This window comes from Saimiri boliviensis, chromosome 2 (genome assembly GCF_048565385.1).
Source record: "Saimiri boliviensis isolate mSaiBol1 chromosome 2, mSaiBol1.pri, whole genome shotgun sequence".
Lineage (NCBI taxonomy): Eukaryota > Metazoa > Chordata > Mammalia > Primates > Cebidae > Saimiri > Saimiri boliviensis.
Window position 1 is genome coordinate 81339441 of NC_133450.1, and position 11254 is coordinate 81350694.

The following is an 11254-nucleotide window of genomic DNA, read 5'->3' on the forward strand; positions in this document are numbered from 1 at the left end:
CATCAGATTCCTCATCCGGAAAATGCAGATCATCAAGGCCCCTTACACTATAAGACAAACTCTATATACAAGGGGTTCACACTTTTTACCAAGTGGCACTTGAAGACTGTTGCCCTGTTTAAAAATAAAGGTGTAATAGTGGGAATAAGATATAAGAGAAAACACATCAAGTTTTATGATTTATTTAATTTCTGGAACAAACATAAACCAGATTAACCATAACTATACTTTATTAAATGTATAGGAAGTAAATATTCCTTATATGACAAAATGTTTCATCTGTTATAATTTCCAATAATCCTATCAATTATATTTCTAAACATTTCCCCCAAATTCTAAGCAAGGTATGTAAATTAGAAGTTAGCTTAAACCTGCATAACTATCTTATCAAGCTTTGAGTGAAAGAGATTGAAGAGTTCAGATGTGACCAAGATGTTGATGTTGTTTATGAGAATTCTCTGCTCCCTCTTAGAGCTACCTGCCCACATACCCCAAACATGGAGCAGCACTCCAAGTAGAATTATAAAGAAGATGATGTCTGTGTTAACATTATTATCACCCTAAATTTTGTGCATAAAGTGAATAAGCACAGCAGTATTAAAAAGTAAGCAAACAGAATCTGGAATTCATCCAATCCAAATGTGGCATCTTTGAACCTGAAAAGAAAATAAAAAAGTTAGGAAATTAATTTATTTTATTCAGATTGCAGATCTCAGCACCAAACTTGTCTAACCTCTACTGTGTAGATTACCTTTTTAAAAGAAGTAACTGCAGACAGTTCTCCAAACCCATTACAAAGAGTATATCTAGTTAATGTATCCCACTGGTGCTCCCAAAATCTTAGAAGATAAAATGCTGATATGGTGTTTCGGTCAATGATGGACTGTATGTCTGACAGTGGTCTCATACGATTACAATAGCATATTTTTAAGATACCTTTTCTATGTTTAGATAGACAAATACTTAACCATTGTATTACAACTGCCCATAGTATTCAGTACAGTAACAGGCTGTACAGGTTTGTAGCCTAGGAGCAAGAGGTTATACCATATAGCCTATGTGTGTTGTAGGCTACAACACCTAGGTTTGTGTAACCATTTCTCAGAACATGTTCCCATCATTAAGTAACACATGACTATATTAGAGTTCTGGTCCTGGCTCTACAATTTAGTAACAGTGTGACTGGGCAGATCATCCACCTTCCTGATGCTCTCCCAAATCAATACCCCGTTCTGGAATATAACAGGATATTTGAATGGGTTTTCAGCATCAAGATACCCTGGGCAGTAGAATTTCATGAAAAGCTGGATCTTATACCTCTGGACTCCAACTAAAGATGCAGAGAAGGAGTTCCTCCCTCTCTCTTGCTTCTAGATCTCCTTGTAGTCACATCTATCATAGTATCATTATATCAAGTTATAACAATCTGTTTCCTTTTATCTCCTCTAGTGGCCTGGGAGCCTCTAACAGGCAAACACAGTCCCCACACAGGAATGGGACATCTGCAGAACTGTGTAACTTCTCTCGTCTGTCTGAAGAATAAAACAGCTATTATACAAAGGAAGAGAGTGGTTCATTTTTGAAAGCCCTCTTCTCAGCAGAGATGTCCAATGTGGAAATGACAGAAGAAAGATGAAAGCCTTGCAGGTAATGTGGGTAACCACCTGCCTCTATCTTGCGATACCACACTGGCAGTTCCTTTGCCCTCCCTGTAGAGTCAGTAATGTGGCCACCACTGGGGCCATAAACCTTTTTCATGCCACTCCATAGGAGAAGGGAATGTGACCCTATAGGATTCCTCTTTGCCTGCTAAAATGCTACTCTGTCAATGTTCTCCACATAGTGAGGGTTATCATGTTTGGGCTGTCTATAAGTAGTTCCCAGTGAAACAAAAAACATTTAATTAAGGTCAAGAACTTACCTCCATGATGCTGGCTACATGTTTCGATCTATGAAAAAGACAGTGAAGAAAGAAAAAGGAAGATATTAAGTTTTACTTTTAAAATACCATGTACTATTTGTTTACATTGTGTTAAAACAAAACAAAAAACACCATGTACTAACAAATGTCTAAAACTATTAGAAATAAGGCTGGCAAAACAGGCTGCTGTTCCTATCCATGAATACAGTACCTTGTTTGGAGCTACCCAGCAGGAACAAGCCCTGCCTACTAGCCTCAGATACCAATCCAGCCAGAGAATACTGGAGGAGTCCAGGATTATAGGATCCTAGGATAGCAGGACTTACAAACAAAGGCCTACACCTTCCTGAGATGTTCGTTAGTGCTAAATATACCTAAAGCTGCCACGAAAGCTGAGGAAGTCAGTAGGTAAGAAGTGTTAGGAGTGCCTATGTATTCATGCGACTGCTGCTGCTCCCTGCTCAACTGCAGGGAAACTGCTGGTTCAGAGACCATGCTGTGCAGCAGTCTCTCAGCAGGTGTCACTAATCTGATCTTTAAGCACATTCCCTGACAATCCCAATATGCAGATTTTTTTTTTTATCAGATGGCATGGGACTCATTCAGGGCAGTATGGCCATAGATGAATTTTTTTATATCAAAGCAGCTTTATGACATGACTATTCATACACAACTTTCAACAGCCTACAAAAGAACGTAAGACTTACCCCACTTTACTGTCTTGGGTGTTGGGAAAGTCACATGGCTCACACGGCAGGCATACTCATCTTTTTCATTGGGGGTAAACTCGGTGTAGTACAAGAGATAGAAAGACCAGTCCTTGCTGAAAGACAAGTCTGAATGCTCCACGTTTTCAATTTTCTGTCCATTCTTCAGTAAGTCAACTTCAATGTCAGATGGATGAAACCCAGACACATAGCAATTCAGGTAATTTGGCTTTCCATTCTCTGCCGGATGACGTGAGTAAACCTGAATCTTTGGAGCATCTGAAAACATCAGGAAAAGACAAATGAATATTAATTACCAGGGTATTTCAATTGGGGATAACTTGGTCTCAAGCTAGATTAGGCACCACGTGTTTACATTTGATCATCGATTTATCTCCCAATTCCATTTCCACTCTGGCCAAATGAGCTTCCACCTTCCCAACAAGCCACCTCCATTTTGAGGAATAAATATGACTTGGTATCTTTCCCATGTAATTCCTCTATACATGCCTTTTTGTTTTTTTCTAGCAGATTTCTAGCAGTATCTTCTGTCATCAGAGATTGTGCTGCATTTTTAAAAGCCTTTTTCTGGAGGCTCTCAAGGACTTCTGATGGCTTCTCAGCACCCATAGCATTCCTTAACACATCCCTCAAGAGACTACATGATTTGGCCCCAAGCTACTTTTCAAAATTCATTTCTCAGTTCATAATAGCCCCATCAAATTACTCATGTTATTGTACTGATTCCATCCCTTCCGTTTGTTTCTTATGCTTACTCCTTTCTTTTTGGTTTCTGCTCCTGCCTTGATCTACACCCATCTGATTTTCTAAAATGTATTAAGTATCTAGTAAAGTGCCTGGCACATAGCAATTGCTCTGTAAGTGGCAGCTGTTATTATTGTTACCTCAGGTTCCTAAGTGGATCAACCCAAGGTATGTTCCTATTTACTTATTTTTATTTTTTGGGATGGAGTCTCATTTGCCTAGGCTGGAGTGCAGTGGTGAGAGCTCAGCCCACTGCAAATTCTGCCTCCCAGGTTCAAATGATTCTCCTGCCTCAGCCTCCCCGGTAGCTGGGACTACAGGCACATGCCACCACACTTCGCTAATTTTGTATTTTTAGTAGGGACAGGGATCATATTGGCCAGGCTGGTTTCGAACTCCTGAACTCAAATGATCCACCCTCCTTGGCCTCCCAAATTCCTGGGATTACGGGTGTGAGCTACCACACTCACCTAACCCAAGGTATGTTCTTAACAAACAACAAAAGTTCTTTATTTCCACTTAAGGTTTATATGCCAAACCCCTCTCTGATTTTGTACCTGATTTCATGAGCTAGAAAACAAAGAAACAAAGCCTAAATGCATACAAGAGTTGGCAGATACCTTAAATGGTTGATTTGGACCCAATAAAACACAATAGGGATAGGTGAGGACTATGGCAAATGGGACAGAGCATACTCTCCATTATGATCAAATGGAATAATGCATGTGACAGTGGGATTTGCATTTTAATTAGCATCCACAGGTGATTTCTGTAACTAGCCAGGTTGGGAATACATTGCCTAATGTTATAAAACCAGTGCTTCCAAAGTGAGAGGCATCACTAGACCAACCATGGAGAAGTGGGAAGAAAATATTACAAACTCTGTATTATTCATCGAAAATGAAGAGAAGTGTTAGTGCTACTAAATATACAGATTGGCACTAAATATGTGTATAAAATTCCTTTAAATATACATATATTCAGGGTACATGATCACTAAAAGGCAGCTACTCCTCCATGTCTGGGAGGTGGTAGAGAGGAGGAGGAGTACCAGGCCATCTAGACCAGATACTTCTAGAAACACCCTATCATCAAGGAAAGGCTACTAGCCCCATCAAGAAGTGGACTGGGGATCCTAATGAAGAGCTGATTTTTTTTCATAGCATTAAAAGCTAAGAGAGCTCTTTGCATTTGAGCTTCTAATAATAAGAACATAATAAATGCCACAGGAGTCAGAGCACAGATTCATCCTTCCTGGAATTCTCTGTGAGGGAAGGAGGCAAGATTTTGTGAGAGCATCACTGTAATCTTTTCTAAGACGAGGACAGTTATCAGACAGGCTGAGTTTCAATTTCGGCTCAACCAGTTACTGGCTTTGTGACTTTTGGAGAGTTAGTTAAGTTTCCAAAGCTTAACTGAAAAATTAGTTTATGCCCACAGTAAAACAAAACAAAACCCACACACAGGACAGAGGGGAAAATAAACCTTCAGGGGCAATCACCATTACATATTTCTCGTGGTATCTTCCAGAAATGGTCTATGTATGGCACGGATTACTTTGGAAAATTTCAAAATAAGATTTTCTTAAAAAACATCAGTGTTATTTCTTAAAACAACATCTAACATAACTAGCAAATCCAATAATGGTGATGACATCTACATTATTCTTTATTTTGTAAATAAATTGTATTCAAATTAAATGTAATTTTCTCATGATCAAAACATTTCTTTGATCATTTTTTTGCCAGGCAAAAGGTGAGAGAGCTTAGTGTATTGCCAGGTATTTAGAAAGTGCTCAAGATCTTTGGTGTCTTCAACAGTCTTGGTAACCATCTTGGATTATCTTTATTAATGGTTTTATAACTCCCCTGACTTTGACAAACCTTCACTTTTTCCTTTTTTTTTTTCGTTGTTGTTATTCTTGTTTTTGAGATGGAGTCCCAGGCTGGAGTGCAATGGCGCGATCTTGGCTCACTGCAACCTCCACCTTCTGGGTTCAAGCCATTCTCCTGCCTCAGCCTCCCGAGTGGCTGGGATTAGGCACCCGCCACCACGCCCGGCTAATTTTTGTATTTTTAGTAGAGACAAGGTTTCACTATGTTGGCCAGGCTGGTCTAGTACTCCTGACCTCAGGTGATTCTCCTGCCTCGGCCTCCCAAAGCGCTGGGATTACAGGCGTAAGCCACTGTGCCTGGGCTTCTTTTTCTTTTTTAAGAGACAGGGTCTAGCTCTGTTTCCCAGGCTGGAGTGCAGTGGCGCCAGGATAGCTGAAACCCCTGGGCTCCAGAGATCCTCCTGCCTCAGCCTCCTGAGCAGCTGGGACCCCCCCAGGCACGAGCCACCACACCCAGCTAATTTTTATTTTTATTTTTTGTAGAGACGAGGTTTCGACATGTTGACCAGGCTGGTCTCAAAACTATTGACTTCAAGCGATCCTCCCACCTCGGCCTCTTAAAGTGCTGGGATTACAGGCGTGAGCCGCTAAACCCAACCCCTTCACATTTTCAAAACTGAAAGTAAGAGACACAGTACAACTTGGAAAGAACCCGGCAAAGCGCCAAAGAGGAAGCCCTCTCTTAAGAAAAGACCACAGGGCCCACGGCCGCCCAGTTTCCTCTGGAAAATCTTACGCAGAAGGTAGGCGTGTTTCCGAAAAAAAACATACTGATTACAGCCAAAAGGCACTCGCACCCGCAAAAGGCCCTTGTCAGGCTTGATTTCAATCTTGATTGCTGCCATTTATCTCCTGTGTAATTTTCTTAAAACCTCAGTGCCTCAGTTTCCTCATCTGTAAGAGGCAGAAAATAACCATAGTAGTTATCTATGGCGGAAACTGCTTTGTAACACAGCCACCCATTCTACAAAGGTCGCGTGCTGTCTCCTCCCCACGGTGTGGCCCCACATGGACCCGGAGGTGCCAGGGCGGGCTAACTTAGCGGGCGCCCAGACGACGTCCACAGCTCTCCGGTCCGAGGAAAGCAGAGCCGCAGCGGACTGGCTGACCCGGGCGACGCCTCCCCCAGAACCCAGGCGCCTCTCCGCGCGTTCACAGCCCTCAGCTCCGCGCCTTTGGCACAAGCCTACCCGTCCCCACTCCAGCTACGCTCGCGTAGCCCGAGGCGAAAGAGCGGAAGAGAAACTTTCCCCCCACCTCGGCGCTCTGACGCCTATCAACGCACTAAACTTCGTCCCGGCCCTCCCGACCCCGCAGGCCAAAGGTCTCTCCTGCTCCCCGCCTAAAGGAGCAAGAAGCGCGCGTCCCGGGGGCGCACCGCCCCCCCGCCCCGCGACCCCCAGGCCACCCCACCGCTTCTCCGGAGACCGAGCCCTGAATTAGCCCCCCGGGGGGCCACGAAGGAAAACTTGGAGGTAACGAAACAAGAGAGCACAGAGAGGGTGGGGGCGGGAGCGGAAGGACCAGCGCCGGACGGGAGGAGAGACTTACGCTGGATAGCCTCCAGGCCAGACAGAGAGAGTAGCACGAGCAGTGCTGCCACCACGGAGCGAGCCATCTCGACCCAAGTGTAGTCCGCCTCAGTAATGCCCGCGCGACTCGACGCCGCTATTTATAGCATACGGAGTCGGGCACAGCCTATCAGGACAAGGCCCGCAGGGACAGCCAATCAGGACAAGGCCCGCGGGGACCGTCACCGGTCTCCAAGCCAGCGACGCCGTGCCAGGTTAGAGAAAGGGACTTCCCCGTTTTCAGTTTCCTTTTCTTAAAATCTCGTGATGTTTAGGAAGGCATGCGCCGGATTGGATGAGTTTGCCGTCTGTACATTGGCGATCTTTGATCTGGGGTGCGCACACCAGCTTGGGACACGAGGCACTCATTCTAGGACTTCAGGCTGGAGGCACCGTAAGCTGGCTTTGCAAACGGGCCTTAGAGATGCTAAGTGACTCGCTAACCGTGCCCCAGCCAGTTAAGGGCTGGGACCTTCACTTTTAATTCGCGGAAACTGAAACCCAGCAGATTTTCTTTGAATGCTACCTGGCAGAATGAGAATTTCGATTTATAACTACAGCCCGGGAATTCACTGAAGGGTTTCTTAATTCTCTGGGCAAGAAAAAATAGTCCCAGAAACATCCTGAGGGGAGCTCAGAGAAGGTTCTAGCGAACGAGGACCTTTCTTGCTTCTTGAATCCCTTCAGGAAAAAGTGTTTGGAAAGTTATTTGCCAAGAAGTTCCTCCCTGTGTCCTCGCAGTTTAGGTAATTTTCTTTGTTCTGTTGATTTGCAGGGAAAAAAACACCTGACCACTGATAGTAAAAGCAGCAACTGCTTAGGGCTTTGGAGCTTCCAGAAACCTTCAGGTACATCATTCTCTCAGTTTCCACCCTAGAACAGGGCCTGACACACAGTAGCTACTCAGTAAACTGGATGGATGGATGGATGGATGGATGGATTAGTGAATACATAAATAAACTGCAGGAGGAAATAATTACCCCAGTCATTTTATGGACAGGGGAAACAAAGGCTAAGAGACTAGAAATCAAACTCTAGCCTGATTCCATTGGCGTTCATGTTTTAGACACTGAAAGACAAAGGGCTCGGCGATTTTAGTGGGAATTTGCATTGCATCTGCTTTGGTCCCTGCCAAGGACGTTAAACATGACAGGCAGACCCATTAGGAAAACCTACGGGCTCTAAGGAGACCATAAATAAAGTGCTGCCTTTTCGTGGTGGCTGAGTCCAAAGGTCTTTTCTGAGAGGAACAGTGAGAAGAGGAAGTGGACCATGGGGATGGGGAGCCGCAGAGACCTTGGAAATTACCATGGTTTTCAGTTGAAAGGATTTGCCTAGCTTCCCCAAGGAGCACAATAAATACCTTCTGGGTTTCTTTTACATATTTTTAGGCTTTTGATAATCCTTATTGTGGAGGCCATGCCTAAACTAAGAAAGTAGAATGCTATCCATGAACCTAATTAAATGAGATAATGCACAGAGAGAGTCTCCCGAAATGCCTGGCACATAGTAAGTATTCTATAGTGTTTAATAAGTTCCATAATTACTAATATTATTTACCTAGTTTTTCTACCAGCCCTTTCAATAACTAAAATATAAGAATAATTGTTGGACTGGGTTCGGTGGCTCACGCCTATAATCCCAGCACTTTGGGAGGCCAAGGCGGGTGGATTACAAGGTCATGAGTTCAAGACCAGCTTGGCCAAGATGGTGAAACCCTGTCTCTAAAAAAAAATTTTTTTTTAAAGAATAATTGTTATGCATAAATGTATGAGTTAAGACACACTCTTGCTCCCTCTCTTCTCCCCCTTTTATTTATTTTTTATTTATTTAATAATTTATTTGTTTTTTTTTTTTTTTGAGATGGAGTTTCGCTCTTGTTACCCAGGCTGGAGTGCAATGGCGCGATCTCGGCTCACCGCAACCTCTGCCTCCTGGGTTCAGGCAATTCTCCTGCCTCAGCCTCCTGAGTAGCTGGGATGACAGGCACTTGCCACCATGCCCAGCTAATTTTTTTTGCATTTTTAGTAGAGACGGGGTTTCACCATGTTGACCAGGATGGTCTCGATCTCTTGACCTCGTGATCCACCCGCCTCGGCCTCCCAAAGTGCTGGGATTACAGGCTTGAGCCACCATGCCCGGCTCTCCCCCTTTTAAAAACTCATTTAGGGCACTAAGGGCCTGAAATGTTAGTGTTGAGTTGTACTAGAAAGGAGCCTTAGAAGTTTAGCAAGAGACAGGGCTATTTTTGCCTCTAATTTCTTGTTTACTACATCACAGAAAATACTGTAATTTTTTTTTTTTAACAGAGCCTCACTTTATCACCCAGGCTGGAGTCCAGTAGCATGATCTTGGCTCACTGCAACCTCTGCCTCCCAGGTTCAAGAGATTCTCCTGCCTCAGTCTCCCAAGTAGCTGGGACTACAGGTGCGCACCACCACACCCGCCTAATTTTTTTTTTTTTTTTTTTTTTTTTTTTAGTAGAGATGGGGTTTCACCATGTTAGCCAGGATGGTCTTGATCTCCTGACCAATGTGCTGGAATTACAGGTGTGAGCCACCACACCTGGCCAAAAAATACTATGTTTAAAATCCATTACAGATAGATTCTGACTTACTCACTTGGAAAACCAATTTTAAAAGCAATTAAAAACAGTAAAGGAGAAAAGTCTATTTTTCAGTTTTCTGTATTGGGGAACACCTGTATTTTTCTTGGATTTACCATTTATGTCAGATTTTGAAAAGTGAGGGTGAAAATGATATATACAACCATTTGTTTAAAAACAAGAGCACTGTTTACCTAGGAGGATAAATTTTGGAAGTCTACAAACGTGAAAATTTCCTTTTTTTTATTTTTTAATTTTTTGTGGAGACAGAGTCTTGCTGTGTTGCCTAGGCTGGTCTCAAACTCCTGGCCTCAAGTGATCCTCCTTACTCAGCCTCCCAAAGTGTTGGAATCACAGGCATGTGTTACCATGCCCAGCCACAAATATGACAGTTTAATAGCTTTATCTCCCAATAGTGCAATTAACAGATTAACAGGGGCCTTTTTTCCCCTATATAACCTTAAAATTTTTTTGCCATGGACACTTATTCAAAATAGTAAATGTTGGCAAGAATTTAGAAGAACTGCACTTTGGGAGGCCGAGGCGGGCGGATCACTTGAGATCAGGAGTTTGAGACCAGCCTGGCCAACATGGTGAAACCCTGTCTCTATTAAAAATACAAAAATTAGCTGGGCATGGTGGTGGGCATCTGTAATCCCAGCTACTCAGATGGCTGAGGCAGGAGAATCACTTGTACCTGGGAGGCAGAGGTTACAGTGAGCTGAAATTGCGCCATTGCACCCCAACCTGGGTGACAGAGCAAGACTCTGTCTCAAAAAAAAATAAAAAAATAAAAAATTTTAAAAAAAGGAAAACACTTCAACAGCTTTTTATAGAGTTAAACATATACTGACCATAAGATCCAGCCACTCCACTAAGAGAAAATGAAAGCATGTGTCTATACAAAGACTTGGACACTAATGTTTATCGCAGCTTTATTTGTGATAGCTGAAAACTAGAAACAATCCAAACATCCAAACATACATCAACAGGTAAATGAATAAACCTATTGGAGTATATATCCATACAATGAAATACCATCATCAACAAACAAGGAATAAACTGTTGATACATGTAACATGGTAAATAAAAGAAGCTGGACAGAAAAGAGCATATACTATATGATTCCATTTATATAAAACTCCAGAAAGGGCAAACAAATCTGTATGATAGAAGTAGATGAGTGGTTTCTAGAGGGCAAGGGGATCATCTAAACATGAGGAAACTTTAGGGTTGATGGATAGGTTCATTATCTAGAGTTTGATGATTTCTCAGGTATATTTTAGAACTCATTGTATACTTTAAGTGTAATGTATGTCGCTTATAAATATTTAAAAGGCCATAGCCAGGGGAAGGTGGAACAAGATGACCGAATAGAAGCCTCCACTAATCTTGCTCCCTGCAGGAACACCAAATTGAATAACTATCCACACCCACAAAAGCACCTTCATAAGAACCAATCAGGTGAGCGATCACAGTACCGGTTTTAACTTTGTATCACTGCAAGAGGCATTGAAAGGGTAAGACAGTCTTGAATTGCCAAATGCTATCTCTCCCCCATCTCCTGCAGCAGCCGCGGCAAAGAGAGAATTTGTGCTTCTGGGACAGGAAGAGTGATTGTCAGACTTTGCATTGGAACTCAGTGCTGCCCAGTCACAGCACAAAGCTGCACTGACAAGAACTCATCCATGGAGGGGTCATTTAGACCAGGTAGAGGCAAATCATCCACCCCAGCAGTGGGAACCTGAGTTCCAGTAAGCCTCACCACCATGGGCTGAAGTGCTTTGAGGT

General features: G+C 43.1%; 1 protein-coding gene across 2 annotated transcripts; it reads right to left on the bottom strand.

The window, feature by feature from the left end:
• Positions 1-166: 166 nt before the first annotated feature.
• B2M (beta-2-microglobulin) lies at positions 167-6947 on the bottom strand. Of its 2 annotated transcripts, XM_003928921.4 has the most exons (4): positions 6839-6947; positions 2629-2907; positions 1922-1949; positions 167-656 (listed from the first exon to the last, which is right to left on the bottom strand). In XM_003928921.4, the coding sequence occupies exons 1-3, from the start codon at positions 6903-6905 to the stop codon at positions 1936-1938; spliced, it is 360 nt and encodes a 119-aa protein (XP_003928970.1). In that variant the 5' UTR covers positions 6906-6947; the 3' UTR covers positions 167-656; positions 1922-1935. The 2 variants fall into 2 exon arrangements, with proteins under 2 accessions (XP_003928970.1, XP_010337822.1); XM_010339520.3 differs by lacking the exon at positions 167-656 and having other exon boundaries at positions 1921-2907.
• Between the last annotated feature and the right edge of the window lie 4307 nt (positions 6948-11254).